This window comes from Sorex araneus, chromosome 6 (assembly GCF_027595985.1).
Source record: "Sorex araneus isolate mSorAra2 chromosome 6, mSorAra2.pri, whole genome shotgun sequence".
Classification (NCBI taxonomy): domain Eukaryota; kingdom Metazoa; phylum Chordata; class Mammalia; order Eulipotyphla; family Soricidae; genus Sorex; species Sorex araneus.
In genome coordinates, this window is record NC_073307.1 from 124,324,573 (window position 1) to 124,344,913 (window position 20,341).

The 20,341-nt window shown below is 35.7% G+C and overlaps 1 protein-coding gene across 2 annotated transcripts in view; it reads left to right on the forward strand.

Moving 5' to 3' along the window:
• The window catches only part of NELL1 (neural EGFL like 1), a 949,069-nt gene extending 935,253 nt beyond the window's left edge, over positions 1–13,816 (forward strand). For both annotated transcript variants that reach the window (XM_004607851.3, XM_004607852.3), the window contains 3 exons: positions 9,351–9,527; positions 11,606–11,830; positions 13,374–13,816. In XM_004607851.3, the coding sequence (XP_004607908.2) occupies positions 9,351–9,527; positions 11,606–11,830; positions 13,374–13,424 (453 nt within the window). In that variant the 3' untranslated portion in view covers positions 13,425–13,816. The remainder of the gene's footprint in view (positions 1–9,350; positions 9,528–11,605; positions 11,831–13,373) is intronic.
• Positions 13,817–20,341: the final 6,525 nt, after the last annotated feature.

The window sequence follows — 20,341 nt, forward strand, 5'->3', positions numbered from 1 at the left end:
ATTTGCATTAAACCTGGAAGTTCTCCACTAACTCTTATTCTTTAAATTAGAACACTGGGAGAAACTGACTTTGTGATTGGGTCTTTTTGATTATACACTGCAGTATAATTTGCTGAAAGTGCCATTGCCTATATTTCTGTTGTTCATGAACAAAAGCTGTGTATTCTGGAGTCCTTGTCCATCTATTTGGAAAGAATGATTGTGTGTCCTCAGGAGCTAAGCTCATTTAATAGTATCATATCATAGTTATAATTCCTTTAAAAAAATCTTCTGTCTGTTAAATAAATCTTGAGAGAGAAATTTGTGGCAGTGGTTACACCTGTAAACCAAATAGTGAGTTATGTAAAGGCATATGAAATGTCAACACAATTATTTAAAGATTTCTAGGATCTGAAAATTTCTCTTTCTGAAGTTCAGTTCAGTGACTCAGTTCACCTATATACCAGATATATGTCTATGTAGAGAGAAATGTATATATATATGTGCATATATGTGTACAATCCCATATTCCTTTATATTTGGGAATATTATCATATTTCCTGTCATTTTTACAGTAATTGGGCCAGAGTACATGATTTGAGTGCAAGAATTTTTCTATATATATTGTTATTTTATAGGTAGCAAGCGTGTCTTTCTATTTCTCATATAGAATGTGAAGTAAAGTTATACTTTAGAAGACCCTGAGCCTATCTCAGCAAGCCCTGTCCTACTCAGCATTGATATTAATAAAGACTCTAAGGGCAGGGTCCAATTTTCATATGTCGCTAAGATGTGGAAGTGTACGAATGGTGAATGACCTAAACGGTGTTTAGTAAACACTGTGACAGACAAAAGAGATAAATGAAATAAGCTAAAATAAAATAGGGATAAACATTGTTTTATACTTGTTGTTTCCAAACATTTAGCTATACAAGATGGGATAGAGTAGAATAAGGTATTTTTTTGCTTCATTAAATTCATTGTAATTCAATAACTATGACAAAAATAAAATAGAGATATCAAGTTATGGAAAATAAGTTCAGTACTTAAAATAGTAGCCAGACTGTTACTAAAATTATATATGTTCTCCTGTCTCATCCAACTCATTTGAGAAATGGATGTTTAAACCACTAATATTATTAGCTAGATATAATCATGGAAAAACAAAGTTTACATTTTGTTATAGATAGTTGGAAATATTCACAAATGTTGAAAGGATGTAGTAATGAAACTTATTTAAAACTATGAGGATTGGTACAAAAAATCATGGAATTTTAATCCATAGCTTCAGTCGATATAGAGAATAGTCTTTTAAGATATATGAGGTAAAATATAATAGAGGAGGATTGGAGCTTCTATGACTCCCTGGTATTTATAAGGATCAATTAGATCAAGGCAACCAGATCAATTTTTAACATTCAGAAATATCTAGGAGTTTATACTTTGAACTTTTTCATAGTGATCATATTTGTTGAGATTGGAGAACCATAAACAAAAGCACCATGACTTTTTCTTTTATTTCAGTTGACTTAACATTATTTTCCGAGACTATAAAATTTCAGAGTACAGTTTCTCACCAACAAACACATATAAAAGTCACCACACACTAAAGCTCTTGTGGAATTTCACTATTAAAATGATCATCTATACTTCTACTTGCTCCCTTTTATGTACAATAACTTCCAAAGTTTTCACAGATTTTAAAGATTTTGTTCTGTTTTATAATAGCTCATTTTAATTTTGTATATTCCAGTAGTGAGTGAACCAATCTGGAAATTATCTTTCATGTCCTTATATCATTTAGCAGAGTTACTTCAAGATTCATCTATTTTGTACCAAAAGAGATAATTCCATCTTTTTATTTATTTATTTATTAGTGAATCACCACGAGGGTACAGTAACAGATTCACACATTTTCATACTTGTGTTTCCCTCATACAATGTTTGAGCACCCCTGCCTCTACCAGTGTCCGTTCTCCACCACCAGTGAACACAGTATCCCTCCCACCTCCCAATTCCTTCCCCCCCGCCCGCTACCCCCTCTCGCCTCTGTGGCAGGGCATTCCCTTTTGTTCTCTTTCTCTCCTTTTGGGTGTTGTGGTCTGCAATAGGGGTATTGCGTGGCCATCCTGTTCAATCTATAGTCTACTTTCAGCACGCATCTCCCCTCCCGAGCGGGTCCTCCAACCAGAGCTTACTTGATGTTCCCTTCTCTATCTGAACTGCCCTTCCCCCCAGCATGTGAGGCCAGCTTCCAAGCCATGGAGCCAACCTCTTTTAAATGATAGAGTAGTAATAGTATATCGAGTACACAGTTACTTATCGAAGTATTTAAGAATAGGCCTTGAGGTTGATTCCAATTATTTTTGTCCTATTTTCAAGGATTACACCTGGCTCTGCACTCATCTCTATCAATGATAAAGGGGATCCCTGTTGGGAATCAACTGGGTTGGGGAATCAACCCAGGTATGGGATGTGCAAGGCAAACATCTATCTGCTGTACTATAGCACCAGCCCCATTCTTGTTTTGTTTTGTTTTGTAAATAATGCTTCTATGAACATAGAGGTGCCTATATCTTTTAAATCAAGGTTTTAATATACTTAGATCAATACTTTCCTGCCAATTCATAAAGAATTTAATTTTTTACCTTTATAAGGCATCTCCTTTTAGGTGGCACTGATTTACACTACCAGCAAAAGGTTCATCGATTTCTTTTTCTCTTCATTCTCACCAACACTTGTATTCAGTCTTTTTTTATATATATAAATTGTTATCACAGTAACATGCTCATATTGCACTTAGTGTGGTTTTGATTTTGATTTCTCTAATAGTAAGTGGTATTAAACATTTATTTGTATGTTTGGGAAACATCTTGTGCCCAGTTTTTGTGTTGCTTAATTTCTGATTGTTGGATTCTATAAGCTCTTTATAACTTTGCTATCAACTCCTTGTGGAATATATGTTGTGAAAAAAACTCTCAGTTGCAATGTCATATTTTTTGTTTTCTGGTAGTTTTTGTTGTAGTATAAAAAATGGACAATTTTACATGTTTATATTCCTGCTTTTGTTTCCCTTGCTAAAGAAGTTAAGCTTTCAAACTCTTCCCTCAGATTGAGGACCTGAGCTGTATCAGAGTTTTGGGGGGCAGGGGGTTCATGTGAGGAGAGGGTGTGGGTATATTTTATGATTTATGGATTATATACAAATCTTTAGTCACTTTTTGCACACAGTGTTAAAGATCTAGTTTCCTCCTCCTCCTTCCCACACCCCATCCTTTGTTACCTTCCACATTGAGGGACACCTTTCCTAGGACCATTTATTGGAGAGACTTTCCTTTTTCCACTGTCATACATGTGATGTCTATAATTCTGGTTTTTTTCTACAAGATTACTTCTAATCTGCTGAATTGCATACATTTTGCTTCAATACTTACTATTTTTTACTACTTTTTTCCCACTTACTCTTGCTTTGCAGAATATTTAAATGTCAGGAAGCAAGGGACTTTATTTTTCTTATTTTCTGGCAGAATCACTTAGACTCTTTGGCATCTTTTATAATTTCCACATTGTCTCATGGATTTTGATATTTTTCTGAAAATACCAGTGGTAATTTTTATGTACTGTTAACTTTTAATTTGCTTTAAGTGAGATGACTATTTTAACAGTATTTATTCTTCTAGTTCATAAACATGATTTGTCTTTCCATTTCTCTCTGTGCCCTGTTTACTTTTAAAAGGCCTGACAGTTTTCAGTGTAAGGTATTTCATCAACTTTTTTAGGTTAACTCAGGTATCTTATCTATCTGATGCATTTGTTAAATGGTATTGTTTTGGGGCTGGAGTGATAGCACAGCGGATAGGGCATTTGCCTTGCACATAGCCGACCTGGGTTCTATTCCCAGCATCCCATATGGTCCCTTGAGCACCACCAGGAGTTATTCCTGAGTGAAGAGCCAGGAGTAACCCCTGTGCATTGCCAGGTGTGACATAAAAAGCAAAACAAAAAAAAAGGTATTGTTTCATAATTTCCCATTCTTCTACCCACTGCATATATAATGAAGCAGATTCCCATTCTTCTACCCACTGCATATATAATGAGGCAGATTTATGTGTACTGATATTCTGTCTTTCTGCTTTATTGCATCCAGTTATCTAGTAAAATCTTATATGGTTTATTTGTTTCTTATTTTATAAACAATTGTGTATGTAGACATTCTATCTATGAATAACAATAGAAATCTAAATTGGAAAAACATGTAAAACTTTGGTATCTTTCTTGTTTAATTTCTCTGGTTAGAACATCCTGAAGTATGCTAAACAGAATGAGAGTGGATATTTTGTCTTATTCCACATTTTATGGAAAAGCTTTAATTTTTTCATTCTTGGGCATAGTTTTATTATACATGATCTTTATTGTATAAAGGTTTGATCTTTTTATTTCAATTTTTGAGTTTTTGTCATAAATCAATGTATATTGAATATTTTCAAATGCTTGGTTGAGATTCATTGACACCATTATCATATTATTATTTGTATTCATATTCAAAATACAGTAAAAGATATATACATACCTGTCGGAGAGCCCGGCAAGCTACTGAGAGTATCCCGTCTGCATGGCAGACTCTGGCAAGCTACCCGTGGCATATTTGATGTGCCAAAAACAGTAACAATAGGTTTCATTCCTTTAAATAATATTTTGGTGATTTTATTTCTTCCTTTTAATTTCTAAAAGTCTAAATCCTTAGATCTTTGTTTTGTGGTTAACATGGTAGCTGTTCTGTGAAACTTTCTATACCAAAACCATGTTTTCTGTTTGTAATGGCCTTAATTTAGCATCATTTGACCATACTGTCTATTTACTCCTTTTTCATATTTTGTTGTTAACTCACTTCTGTTTTTATCTGTTTTTACCTGTTTTTACATTATGTATCAATTTCATTAGCTTTTGTGTTCTGTGGGCTGGAGCGATAGCACAGCGGGTAGGGTGTTTGCCTTGCACAAGGCCGACCCGTGTTTGATTCCTCTACCCCTCTCAGAGAGCCTGGCAAGCTACCAAGAGTATCTTGCCTGCACAGCAGAGCCTGGCAAGCTACCTGTGGCATATTCAATATGCCAAAAACAGTAAGAATAAATTTCACAATCAGATGTTACTGGTGCCCGCTCGAGCAAAACGATGAGCAACGGGATGACAGTGACTGTGATACTTTGTGTTCTGTAGAATTTCTTTGAGCATTAGCTTTTGTTTGTTTGAAAATTATTGCTTCATTATATTTGAATGATAATTTTGCAGGGAAAAGTATTATTAGTTTTTTTCCTTCAGTATGGTGAATATGTCATTCCACTCCCTTTTAGCAGTCCTAAATATTTTTCTTCTACCCTTGACATTTGCTGATGTTGATAATATGTATTGGTATAGCTTACTTTGCATTCAGCACTCGTTTGAGTACTCATTGAGTTTTCTGTACATTTATTATTCTTAGATTTGGGGACATCCTAGCTATTATTTCTTTAAATGTGATCTCTGATCCATTTCGTTTCTCTTCACTTTTAAATATTCTGATAAATGGATCCTTACTTTCCTAATGAAACCTTATACTTCTCATGGAGTTTATTCTCTTTTCCTAAATTTTGTTCCTCCATTTGAGTTATTACTGTCATTTTTAACTTCAGGTTCTTCCTCTGTGAGATTGATTCAGCTTGTTTTATTTTGGTAAATTCAATTGTATTCAGTTGTCTTCATACCTAGCTTCTCTTTTTATGACTTTTTAATATCCTCAGTCTCTTTTGAAGTACTCTTTGTGCTCACTTAGCACTTTAAATATATATAATATATATAAATCTTTTTCTATGTGTATATGATTTATTTTTGTGAAGTAAAATAGTTGTTTGTTTGTTTGATTTTTTGCTATTTGGGTCACACCCGGCGATGTACTGGGGTTACTACTGGCTCTGTGATCAGGAATTACTCCTGGCGGGCTCAGGGGACCATATGGGATGCTGGGAACCATATCAAACCTGGGTCAGCCGCATGCAAGGCAAATGCCCTACCCGCTGTGCTATCGTGCCAGCCCCAGAACAGTTTTATTTTAAAAAAATTACTGGAGAAATGTGAGGGGAGAGCGAGTGAGAGATATGTGTCTGAGAGCAGATGCTTTTCCAAAGGGGAAAAAAGCTAATTAAAATAGTTTAATATCATTAAATTTTGATATGATAGCTGTGGTCAATTCTATCTGTAACATCATCCATGTCTACATTTTTGGCCTTCAGACTTATTTTTTTAAAACTCTAAACACTAAGATTTATAAAGTTGTTCACAATACAGTTGCTTCAGGTATTCAATTTTATCTAGTAGCAATCCCACCACCAATGTGCACTACCTACCACTGCCCCCAGTTTTTCACCCACCCCTGAAACCTGCTCCCTTAGCACACACTAATATATCTACCTTATATTGTTTATTATAACATGTATCTCTTAATCTTGTTGCTAAAATCATGCCTAAGGTTTTACTGAACTGTTAGGTGCTAGTTGGGCCTTCTGTGTTATTGTTTTCACTCATTGAACTTAGTGGGCTTCTACTCAATTTTTTCCATCTAATTTTTCTTGTTTCTCTAGGGCTGTCAGCTTTGTAAAGTTTGAAGGTGTTGCACAGCTACATATGCTACAACATGCTTCAGGGTCTTTAGAATTGGGACGGTGAATTTCAGGTGTCACTTGGGCCTCTCTGAATAAGTCCTGATGCCAGATGATTTCTTAGCAGCAGTGGGAGCCAGATGTGTGTGTGTGGAGTTCTGAGCACTTAATTCATTCTGATATATCCCATCTAGGACCCAGCCTTCCTGGAAAAATTCAGCTGTCAGCATCTCTCTGAGATTAGAGATTCAGTTTTAAAGTAATTTCATCTAATTTTTGCCATAGTTGCTTATTTTATTTTTCTGTTTTTAATGTCTGAGTTAACCTTTGTTTTCCTGTGAGTGCCACTGTGGTTTTTAGTGTTGAAATTTTTTGTTTGTAGCACAGCAGGGTAGGGCATTTGTCTTTCATGAGGTAGACCCGGGTTCGATTCCTTCATCCCTCTTGGAGAGCCTGGCAAGTTACTGAGAGTATCTCGCCTGCATGGCATAGCCTGGCAAGGCACCCATTGCATATTAGATATGCCAAAAACAATAATAACAAGTCTCACAATGGAGACGTTACTGGTACCCACTCAAGCAAATCGATGAGCAATGGGATGACAGTGATACAGTGCTAAAGTGATGGTAGGATGAGGAGAAATCCAGAGGCAGAGCTCAGTGTTGACTTCTGTTCCTTCACTGCCACACTCAGCTCCTATCAGTGTTATTTAGAAAAGCAAAACAAGATAAAACAAATGCATTACTGTTTACCACCTCTAGGTAGTTGCTAAATCTCTAACATATTTCATTCCTTAAATGGGGGGACTTGGCCTATGTAGCTGCCACAGGTTTAAAGCAATAGGGCTGAGTTTTTGAACCCAGAGTTAAGGTTCTTCCAACACCGCAGTCTGTCACCTCAATTTGGAAGTGCAGCGATATTAAGAACTATAATGTCCACAGACTTGGTCCTATCATAGCAGTGCTGGTTCTGGCAGCAGCAGCTACTAATCCCTTCCACAATCTCCACTTCTCTGGTTCTGTAAATTGTAGTCACAGACCTAGAGATGAATAGACTTTGACAAGTCAGTTTTGAGTGAGAGTTCTCCCCTGATTTTCTTACACAGGGAGCATGACATACTGTAGTGTAAGCTGCACTATCTCTGGAGAAAAACCATGATGACTTAATATAGCTCTAGGAAGGATTGAATCATACATCACACATCAAAGGATGTGGTTATATCTGTGATAGGGGACCACTGAGCAAGAGGAGGTAACCACAGTAGAGTGCTACTATCCTCCAGTTTTACCTGCCAGAACTTGCTGATGAAGTTCCCTAAGAAAATCAGTATTCAAAAAATCTGCATAAACACTTCAGTTCTCCCAGCCCCACAAAGGTAGATGTCAAGCTGTATACTAAAGCCCATTTTATTATTTGGCGGGGAACCTAGTTCCTATCATTTGGATTTCCAGTGTGCCCTGGTTCTCGGCAGAGCAAGGCTATGCTCTTCATAGGAAAAGGCGAAGTATTTGACTTCTCACGAATTTGACTTCTACCCAAATTCCTTGCCTTGTTCCCTACAAAGGAATTTCAGGAGAAGACAGTGCAAAAGAGACACTTACTTTAGGGATTATCAGAAATAACAGAGAACTTGTAGAGGACAAAAAATAATTATGCACTCCAGACTACGATGTGTGTAACTGCTGAATAGAGTATGCCAGCTTGATTTTACAGTTCCTTTATAGGCCTTTGTCAAACTGTCCCAGCTTAGGACTTTCTATGCAGATCAATGTCATTGCTGGGCGTTTTCAAGGAAACAGATTATTGGGTTCAGGTGGTCTCCATCAATCTAATCAGGGCTTTTGTTCCTACTAAGCGGGTGCAGCCTCTCCATTTGGGTGGGTTTCTAGAGCTAGGACTAGCTACAGGAGATCTTTTCAGATCATATCTTGGTTTTATGGCTTCCCAAAACTTATTGTCATGTGTTTCCCCCAAGCCCATGATTCTTTGGGTTTACAATAGTCAGCTAAGAAAATTTAACCATAAATGGTGACCACAGGTTTGCTTTTATGGTTTCAGCTTCTGTATTGTCTGAGAAAAGAAAATTCAATAAGTGATATATGGGATAAAAGATATATCAAAAATGTTCATTCTTAGTGTTTGAGTGCTGTCTTACAGGAGGACAATCTTTTGAAATCATAAGAACTCTTGGTTTTGCTTAGGGAATTTCTACCATTCTCTGATACATAAGAATTAATTTAGCTTCCCTGGGCCTCAGAGAATTCTTTTGAGGGGTCTAAAGTTCCAGAGTTAAGAAAAGTTCAAAATTAGGTAAATTTATTTTAATGAGCCAGATAGTATTATTAAGAACTTGGAAAAGTACAGAACAGTAATTTTTCACTTATATGAGTATTTTTCAATTCTAGCCACTTAATTATTACTATGTAGAAATATGATTTTATAGAAACATGAAAAAATGAACATATAGATTTGTTTTTAAAACTTACAAATGTATCCATTTTTCAATTATGCTGTTTGAAGTCAAGGTTAGGGGTAAGGTGGGGCTTTTTTAATTTGTTTGTTTCAGGACCACTTGGGAAGGTTCAGGCATCCAATCTGGGTCTGCAGCATCCTAGGCAGGTGCTTTCTCTCGTACTATTGCAATGGTCCCATAAAGTCTTTGTAAAGTTAGCTTTTCTTGCTATGACAATATTATCACTTCTTTAATGACAAAATCTCCTTAACCTCATTTCTAAACAGGATGGGAAGATATTTTGCCGGCGCACAGCTTGTGATTGCCAGAATCCAAGTGTTGACCTTTTCTGTTGTCCAGAGTGTGACACAAGGGTCACAAGTCAATGTTTAGATCAAAGTGGACACCAGATCTATCGAAGTGGAGACAACTGGACTCATGGCTGCCAACAGTGTCGGTGTCTGGTATGTTGGCTTCATCAAGTGTTATTCCTTTACCCCAGAGCAGGTTACACCTTTACATACACAGATGCCTGTAGACTTTAGTTCCCTGCTCGTGTGTGATAGTTCATTGAACTGTGGAGCCCTGTTAAGAATGTTCTGCCTGACTTTAAAATTCCATTCTTTAAAACAAAACACAACATCAGTCACAACAATGGGATAATTCTGACCCAAGTTATGTTACTTCTACTTTTTCCCCCTTGTTTTATGGACCACACACCTGGTGGTGCTCAGGGCTTACTGCTGTCTCTGCTCTCAGAGATCATTCCTGCTGGTACTTGGGGGATCATATGGGATGCCAGGTATTAAACCCAAGTCAGCTGCATGCAAAGCAAATGCTTACCTATTGTACTATCACTCTGACCCCTGGTTCTGTTATATTTTAGCAAATAGAAATATAAAAAATTTCTGAGAAGAACCTCTTTTAGTCTTGAAAATAATATATAGTGCTTAAAATATTTTATTTCTTGGTATAAAGCTATAAAATGTTTCAGTGTTGGAAATAATATGTAGAAAAATACCCGGAATTAAGTCCTTAGAAACCTAGTATTAAATAAATCCCACTTTTCATATGTTCTAGATCTCTGTGATCAACTTTTTGATGAATAAATACAGTACTTGACATGCAGAAGCTAATTACGGTAGAATAATTTAGCACTGCTAATGTTTTCTATGTTGAAATGTATGATTATGTACTAAAAAGTCACATTAACTTTTAAATCTTACTATAGAAACATAATGTTACAATCAAATCTGGGATGCCAATTTTAATAGAAATTATTAGCTGGGTTGAATAGTTCAACAACTGCTAAATTATTTATCATGAATACTTTGTAAACAAATTATTCTTTTAAATTTCTGTTACTACTTACCTGAACATTGTATACTTATTTTATTTGGGGAGTCTAATAATGTGCTGACAATCAAACCTGGAATGGTAATATGCAAGGCAAGCACTTTCCTCACTGTACTATCTCTCGGGCCTTGGTATTCATTTGGAAAAAGAACTGTTTACAGAATTTTAAGATTGTATTTTCCCCCACCCCCATCTTATTCTCAAGTAATACATATTTATTGGGAGTTTGCACATGTGCAAACTCTAGACAATACATGATAGATATGGGCTAACATGAAATTGATGAAATTATTCAACATGAATTTACATAAGTTATAATGCCATGATAACAGAAGAGACTATGGAGAACTGTTTAACTTTAGGAGTTTCAAGGGAACCATATTCTCAGACAAGAGAGTTTGAAAGAGAAGGGCGGATCTGCGTTGCAATTTAGAAAATCACCTAATTACATGTTACATTTGAAATTCTTCTGAAGTGATTTTGATACATTGACATTTTGTTGTTGGAGGTGATACTCAGTGGTGCTTAGGGGACTGTTTGCAGAGCTGTATCCAGTGCAGGAGTTCAATTTGCAATGTTTCTGGCCCTAACAGCAATTTTAAATTCAATAACATCCCACCTCATGGCCCTGTTGAGTCAAACTATCTAGTGCTTCAATTTCCCCTTTGTCTTTAGAAACGAATTTCTCTCACCTCCTATGTATTTATTTTCTCATGGGATCAACATTAACACTGTGATCCTATTGTTCATCAATTTTGCTTCAGTGGGCGCCAGTAACATTTCCATTGTGAGTCTTGTTACTGATTTTGGCATATTGGATATGATGGGTAGCTTGCCAGGCTCTGCTGTGCGAGCAGGATACTCTCAGTAGCTTACCAGGCTCTCCGAGAGGGATGGAGGACTCAAACCCGGGTTGGCCACGTGCAAGGCACATGCCCTACCCGCTGTGCTATCACTCCAGCCCATTGGATCAACATTATGGATAAAAAATATTAGCCTCTAGTGAGCTGCAACTTTCTGACACTGTAGAATATATTTACATAGAGGAAAGCATAGCTGTGGCTGGTCATCCAGAATAAAATGCATTATACCTCTAAGGGTTAAAGGAAAGTATGAGAATCACTACCCACTTTAGGAGTAGCATCATGTATAAGAACACTGATGAGGCATTTCGGACTTTCCACAGGAAGGAGAGGTAGACTGCTGGCCAGTCACTTGCCCCACTTTGCGCTGTGAGTACACAGCCATCTCAGAAGGGGAGTGTTGTGCCCGCTGTGTCAGTGACCCCTGCCTGGCTGATACCATCACTTATGACATCAGAAAGACTTGTCTGGACAGCTATGGTGTTTCAAGGCTGAGTGGTTCAGTGTGGACAATGGCTGGATCTCCCTGCACAACCTGCAGGTGCAAGGTAATTGGATGTCCAGAAGATAATCCATCCTAGAGCAGTTGCACCTTGAACAAAAGGGAATGAATATGGGATTAGAATGTTCTTTTGTCTTTGCTGGGATGGTCCAGCCCTTTGAATGATCTCCATGCCCCCTGTCTTTAAAGTATGGAACTTTAATGCTTGGTCCAGTTATTGCTGTTGTAATTTTTTGACTTAGATATTTTTTATGATGATCTTCATTTCAGAAAATTTTTCTGATTTTGTACTCAAAGAGAGTTTATAACTTTTTTTCTGAAACTCTCTTTAAGAGTACAAAATTAGAAGAAGAAAGCACTGTATGTGGTTGTTTTCTTCAATCAACACGGTGCATAAAGCAGAGATCTGAAGATAGTTTATTCATTGTGATTGCTTTCCTTTACTTTTGGAGGAGTTTCCATGAAGTATCCTAATGTCTTTAAAAATAAAAAAATTTAAAATGATTCTTTTAATTGTTCAAAGCTTGCAGAGAACTTTGACTACAGCTGACTTAAGGGTTAGATAATATCAGAGCTCTCCTGGAAACATTTTTCATTTTGCTTAATTATGGGAATCACTCTATTTGGTGCCATCAAACTCCCTTGCACAAGTGCCAGGCTCCTACATATATCATGAGTAACACAAGACAAAAGATCCATACTGGAAATATGAAGACCTGGGTTTTTAGTAATTTATTTTCCTTGACAATTTTTCAGATAAATTTGTAACTTTAAGAGTAACAGCACTTTAGCACTTTAGCACTGTCATCCCATTGTTCGTCGATTTGCTCAAGCGGACACCAGTAACATCTCCATTGCGAGATTTGTTGTTACTGTTTTTGGCATATTGAATATGCCACAGGTAGCTTGCCAGGCTCTGCCATGTGGGCAGGATACTCTCAGCTTTCCGGGCAATTCAAGAGCAAAAGAGGAATCGAACCCGGGTTGGCTTCACGCAAAGCAAGCACCCTACCCATTGTGCTATCGCTCCAGTCCTTAAGAATAATAAGAATAAATTATTTTATGGCTATCCAATACACTTATATTTACTATAAGAGAATCTAATTTATCCTTATATGGCAATACTCAGGCAGCCATTTTGGATTTGCCTTTAGCTTTGTGTACTTTTTTTTTGAAAATTAAAACACGATTTATAAAATTATTCCTATTTGGATTTTAGACAGACCAATCCTATTTAGATTGGTATTACAGCACCAATCTTACCATCAGTGTCTTCTTCCAGGTTTCTCCTAATCCCCAACCTGCCCCTTGACAGACACATCATTTAGTTTGTTTGGGAGGAGGCATGTATACCTGTTGAGCTCGGGGTCCTCTACAGCAGCTTAAGGAAAGCCTGTTAAGCCCTCAGCTGTCACTCTCACCCAAGAAATTTCACTGTCAACAAACCCAGGGAGAGCCCATAGAAGCTCTCATAAGTTCCTTATTTTACTCAGAGTTTGTCTTGAAATGTAGCTGGTCATTTTGAATATATAAAATACTAATGTATCATCTGAATCTCAATTGTCCAACATTTGTGTCTTGATACATAGAATGGAAGTGTCTGCTGTTCTGTGGATTTAGAGTGTCTTCACAATAATTGAACTGTTTAAAAAGACTCATCATGGGAGAAAAGTGACCATCTGACGTGATGAAGAACAGGAATTGGTTTTTCTGCCACGGCCGATGACCAAAGTCTCCATCCGAGGAAGGTGTTTGGGGGTTGCCTCTTGGACATACCACTTTGCTCATTCTTGCTAACCTAGTCTAGGTAACCTACAGTACAGTGCATTTAAGTCTATGGTTGTTAAAAGAAGTTTCCCATGTTGTAAATTACATGTGTCCCTTATCAGATCATTCACACATTTAAATGATCTCATGGTAAATGATGTATGTTTTGGTTGGTTTTGTGTACTACCATTAGAGACTCAGCACCTTTAATTTATTTTTTGGCTCAAACTAAACAAATAAAGTTGCCTGTTGTGATTTTGTCCCATCCACTGGATACTTAGTTTTGATATCCCTGAGAAGTGTTTTCATGAAAACATGTATGTAATGTCTAATTGCCTCATACGTATATTTCAAACTCAAACACACACAGATGGTCACTAAAAGAATGATCACTAAAACAATTATGATGTATTAAAGATATAAAAGTCCCCAAACTTAGCTAAATAATTGTATTTAAAGAATTCTCTCAGTAGATAGAGCTGTAGTACAGTGGATAGGGCACTTGCCTTGCACACAGCTAACCTAAGTTTGACCCCCACCATTGCATAGGGTTCCCTGTGCTCCACCAGAAGTGACCCTTGGCTCAGAGCCCAGAATGCACCCTGAAAATCACCAGGTATGGCCCCAAAAATAATAGTCACAAAGAATGTCTTCTTGCAAAGTGAATCCCCATAATTTAGGAGAAACAGTGCCCTTTCATTCTTTCCTGGCAATTAAAGGGGAAAATATTTTTGCATAAATTTTATACAGTATTTGATTATTTCCAAGGCTGTTTCATACCTAGTACTATGCTATATATCACAGGTATTATTTCTATATCACAGGAGGGTAAATTAACTTGTCTCAGTCAATTGACTTGTTAATATCCCATTGATTTATAGTGTGTTGGAATTGGTGTCCAGATTTCTGAAAGAGGGACCAGTGCTATTTTACACAAAACCTCTAGAAAAGAGAGACAATTATAAAAAGAGTTATTTGATATGCTCCGTAGTGATTTTAAAACAGTGAATATTTTTATTTTAACCACTATAATATTTTCGGGAGTTGGCAGTTCTCGAGCTATATACAATAAATAAAATATAAAAATGACATTATATCTAAGGTAGAAATTCAAACCTGGGTTGACATTACATGTGAATCACATCTTACTGGTTTGTATTAGCAGAAGCTCCTGGATTTACCCTCACCCCAAATCAGCATGGGTCCATGCATTTTCATTCACTCTTTCAACAGCAAGAACTAATTTGTGATATAGAATTTTAAATTACAAGCTCAAATATAGTGGCTTTGAGCACTACTGGGAAGAACCCTAAAAAAATCATAAGCTTAAATCACCATTATTCAGTGATATTTGCCCAAAGAAGATACTTTTGTATGTGTGAAATCATTTTGCTCTAAATTATAATAGTTTACATACTGCATTAACAAATTCTGCTTACAAAATGGTAAGTTAAAGCACATCCCCATTTTATTAGAAACAAAAGTTGTATGAATAATTTGTGAGTGCTTATGTGAGGAATTGGCAGACTAAGGGCATGTCAGTTCTTCCTGTCTAGTTATTATGTTGTCCTCCAGAGAAGTTTTCCAACTTCTGGCGTAAATAAACACTGGGATATATAATGGGATGAATGTTTTTCAAACAATAAATTTCTAGGGATTTTAATGCTATATATTCATTTTTCATTATATAGCCTCGTTACCTGATGCCAAAAATACCTACATTTTGTAACTACACTCTCAATCTCAGCATTTTCTTATTAAAATAGAGATGGAAAACCAGTTCTTACTTTGAGGATCACCATTTTGTGGGTTTTCATAAGATGTTGACAATCCAAATCAATTAGAGAATCTTACTGAAATAAATCACTGCCTGAAATCCTTTGATCTAGAAATTTTAAAAGGATTTAATTTTTTGAGAGATGGTAATTTTGCTGGAAGAATATTCTTGTGTCATGCTACAGTTTGCAGTGTTAAATGAGTGTCCATTTAATGAGCCAGAGCCAATTGACAAATATGTCACCTTACAGACAATAAACTTGTCTGCGCCACTGCACTTAAGAAAAATGCTAGGCTACACATTAGTGAGAAACAGTGATGAATATATAAGCAGTTATGGAGCTACTTCCCAAGTATCAATAGCATGGGTGGCACTGTAAGTCAGAGCAGGCTGAGGAAAGATAAAAGTTTTATATATTGCCTAGACACCTAGTAAGATAAAACTTTGCCTTATATGTCTTGTTTCTACTTTTTATTTGAAACACATGCATATATAGCATGTTATGTGTAAATAACACATATAATACATATTAACAACTTATAGTGCAAAGGTTATATAAATATACATATATATTCCCAAAATTTCCTATCCTGTTCTATGTGAATATTATGTACTTTTAATATAGACATTTCTCTTTTTATAGTTTCAATTGGCTACAGGCTTTGTATAACCTTCTTGCATTCAATATAGTGCCATATATTGAAGTCAACTTAAAAAAGTGAATTAATAATTTTTATAGTATCGAAAGGTTCTCATGGAATAGTGGAAACAATCTGCTCTAGTGGTTTTCAAATTTGCTTAAGTGGGAAGACCTATCTTAAGAGACAAATATACGTTTCTCTGATTAGAATGGGTTTAGATAAATGGGAGCTTCTTCACATATTCTACCACTTCTAAAGAATTTTAACAGAACACAGATTTCAAGCCATTAACTCAATCCCTTCTCCTCAGACTTACAAATTAAACTAATAATCAATATGTGACATGTACCTAGAATTGTCACCCAGCCCACAGTGTCTATCTCTGTGCCGTCCTGCTAACAGTTTCAAATATTTTACATTTCAATTAAACTTTTCTTATTTTTAAATGTACTAACAATCATAGATGAGCTAAAATATGTTATTATTTCAACATTCCATGTCTCATTCATTATGCTATTGCTTAATGAAAATTCCATAATAATAACTTAGAACTGTTCAAATTAAAAACACAGACAACATATCTAAACCCACAACAAATATTTATTTTACTCAGTCATCTACCTTCATGCTTTGCAGGTAAGTAAATGATAGAAAATATAAGGCTACAATTACTCCTTAAGATTAAAACACATACCTCAAAATATATTGAAACATGACACAGAAATAAAAGTGTGCATAGCATTTTATGATATCATTGATTTACTTTTTCATTCTTTCATTAATTCAGCAGTATACTATACAAATGCAGAGCTGGACTGGTAGAGTTGATCTCAGTTTTCCTGGCATTTGTAGCCTTATGTGGAAATACTGATAATAAACTAGCAAATAAGCGCATAAGATAATTACAGACAGAATTAGTAGGAGCAAGGAAGAGAATACAGAATGATTTATTAGGGAGGATATGGAGAATATCACTTTCGTTTGGATAAAGTGATTGAGGAGAGTCCTCTAATGGGTTGACAGGAGAAGTGATATCTAGAGAATGAGAAAAAAACCAAACATTGAAAGTGCTTTTAAAATACCTGTGATAGGAAGTAAAAAAAAAAAACCTGTGATAAATGGTGATTCAATAAAATAAATAAATAAACAAACAAATAAATAAATAAATAAAAATTAAAAAAACTGTGATAATAGTACACAGGTAATGATATAATTTGAATAGAATTGACTGTAAGTGTTGAATTCAAGGCAGTATGCATAGATGTTCATTTTTGATGATGCACACCTGAAATTTATGATATAATGCAATGCTAATATTTTAAATACTGAAGTAAGGAAACAAGGGACTAGAGAGATGTTTCAATGAACTGAGCTTATAATTTGCATACAGGAAACAGGGACTAGCTTCCTTGCATTATATGATTTCTCTGATCTTCACTGGGAGAAAGATCTGGGGGATCTTCATGTAAGGTTCTTTTTAGTTAAAACTGGCTAGAGTTATGGGGGAAACTTAAAATTTGACCATGGTGAGATCCTTGCTGCTTCACTTAAATGACACGAGTCAGCAACTGGATAGCTACTGGTGTTCCTCTGATGTGTCCATGACATTGCAAGAGTTTAGCAGTAGAAAGCTGAAGCAAAAGAAGTCTGAGCATACCATAACAACAACATAGTCACTATGATATTTATCTTGAGTTTCAAGCAGACTCTAAAAGCTTCACTAATTTTGTTTTGAAATGTATGTTCAGTTGAACTCTCACAAATGAAAGTGTTGCAGATAAAGTTTGGTATAATACTCTTTGAGCCTTATATGTGAATCTGTGCTACAAATATCATAATTTTCTTACCAAGATAAGAACAAATTCATTAGCATATCTGATGGTACTCTATGACTTCATGGTTTTATTGTTAAATATGTCTTGAAGTTAAAATCACTATAATTTATCACAATTTATTTTATCCAAAAGTAGCTTCAGAGCTTCCTGTCTTAGGCATATTAAAGAAATGTGGACATTTTGTGCTTCAGAAATAGACTCTGAACTAGAAGATCTACATTATTTCTTTGACAAATCAATGTTTGATGGTCAACTCACACAGACTACATCTATGTGGAACTGGGAACAGAAGCCTAATATAGAATGAGCCTACTATTACCTGACAAAAACTTCATTAAGCATTACACATATTTTGTTTAATTTCATAATTAAGTCAAATATAATAATTGAGGCCAATGATCTACATTCTATGGATGAAGAAGAAATGACCAAATATTGCAAAGCTGTGAATAAAATTTCTGTTTTTAATGCTAATGCTATATGAAGCAGACAAAAATATTTAGAACAAAATTTGAGGTTGAACTGGACAGTAATGATCACAGAAACTCTCCAAGAATAAGGGCTGATAAATTATACAATTAGAGAACAGTGAGCACTGAGAACAGGTGATAGAAGTGAAAATTAGAAACCATATGTGTCAGGCTGAATGGTTTGGACTGGATTGTGACAGAATCGATTGATATATATTCTGGTTCTTTTAGGAATACCATTTTTACACTGATTTTCAGTAAGACTTTATCCTGCTGCATTTGATGGAATAGTATGGGACTGATACATACACAGCTTAAAGGGTCCTCTCATCACAATCCAACATCTATTTTTTCTGAATTCTGAGCAAGAATGGTAATTACACTCAACGGTTTGCAATTTCAGACTCCTGCATTGCCAGCCCTATGACTCTTTATCTGTTTTCCTTGTTGAGTGGTTTTGTAAACTATGAAACACATACAATTGTCCAGTCCCTGGAAATAACCTGTTCATTGTCTGTCTCTCTACACTAGACTAAAGATAGTTCAATTAAACTGCATTCCAATGGAGATTTACCTTTCTGGTCACTTTACATAGAAACCTTAGAGAATATGAGAAATAACTCTCATTCCACACTGAGCAAAACTACCTAAAATTCCACTGGAACATGAATCAAAAAGTAGTGAAATGTGAAAATAAAGACCTAAAATTGAAGCATTAGAAATCACAAAAATTAAAAAGTGCAATTGACCTTTCTGAACAGCCCATAGTCAATACTCAATAGCATAAGTGATACATATAATGAGTAGACTCGCAAGCTAACATCAACTCAGTATGTTTGAGTTGAACTTTGGAACACCCAAACAAAAGACATAAAAATGTAGTGGGTGTCCTGAGACTAATCCCATGCCTTGAAAGAACTCTTTTCAGTGCAAAGAAGCCAAGTTCTATGGCTCACGTTTACTTTGTTCATCACTTTAGTAACATACATTTGTCCTAGTTATTGACTAGCTATTGAATTGAACACCTACTTTGAGCAATGTTATTGGGTAAACTGGAATCTATGCACAGAGAAGGGTACAGAAAAAAAATTAGACATTTATGGAAATGTTATTTCATAATGAAAAATATGAACAGTATCATGCTACACATAAATCACTTTAGTTAAAATAACCCCTAACATTTCATTTTGCTAATATGTAGGAACTAGACCCTGTGAGTATGTTTGAAGTAAAAAGAAGGAATGTGATCACTGGTTATGTTATCAGAGTACAGATGGAACCAGAGACTAGTCCAGCTTTTCAGAACTGGAAATGTAATCTGCAGAAAGTCAGCAGGTTTGTAGGACAGCTGATATTAGAAAAGACAGAAAACGCAGAAGAAACAAATGTACATGCTGAGATTTGACTGTGTGCTGACAATTTGACAGATGTTTTGCACTGTTTTCATGTAAAAAATATCTGACAAGATTCTGGAACATGCAGATGAGGTCATAGGACATAATTAGGTAATGATGCACAGTGAGATGTTTGAGTGAAACCATATGCATCATTGTGACTGGTTAACACAGTGGCAAGCAGAAGAATAAGAATGCACTACCTAAAAGATGTATAATAGTTAAGAGTATTAGTCATGCAGCCAGTCAAATTTAGGCTTGAGTCTCCGTTCCCTTCTTAATTTTGTCAACTTTAAAACTTTAAACAAATTACCTACCAATTCAAACTAGCTGCATCCCTGTTTATAAAATGGTGGGTTGTTTAGACCACATATTGTGAGGGTTTTTTTTAAATGTCCAAGGACACATACATGAGGTTGATAAACTTTTTATTTTGACCCACATTTATCCAGAACAGCTGTGTTCAGGGCTTACTCCTGATTTTGTGATCAACCATCACTCCAGGTAGTGCTTTAAGTACCATATGCATTGCTGGGAATGGAACCTGTGTCAATCATGCACAAGGCTAGAAGCCTTCTGTTCTATCTTCCTAGCCTGTGAGATTTATAATTTTTACATATCCTCAACAAAGATTAGGAGAATTGTCTTGTATACTCTTTTTCCCATTGAACCT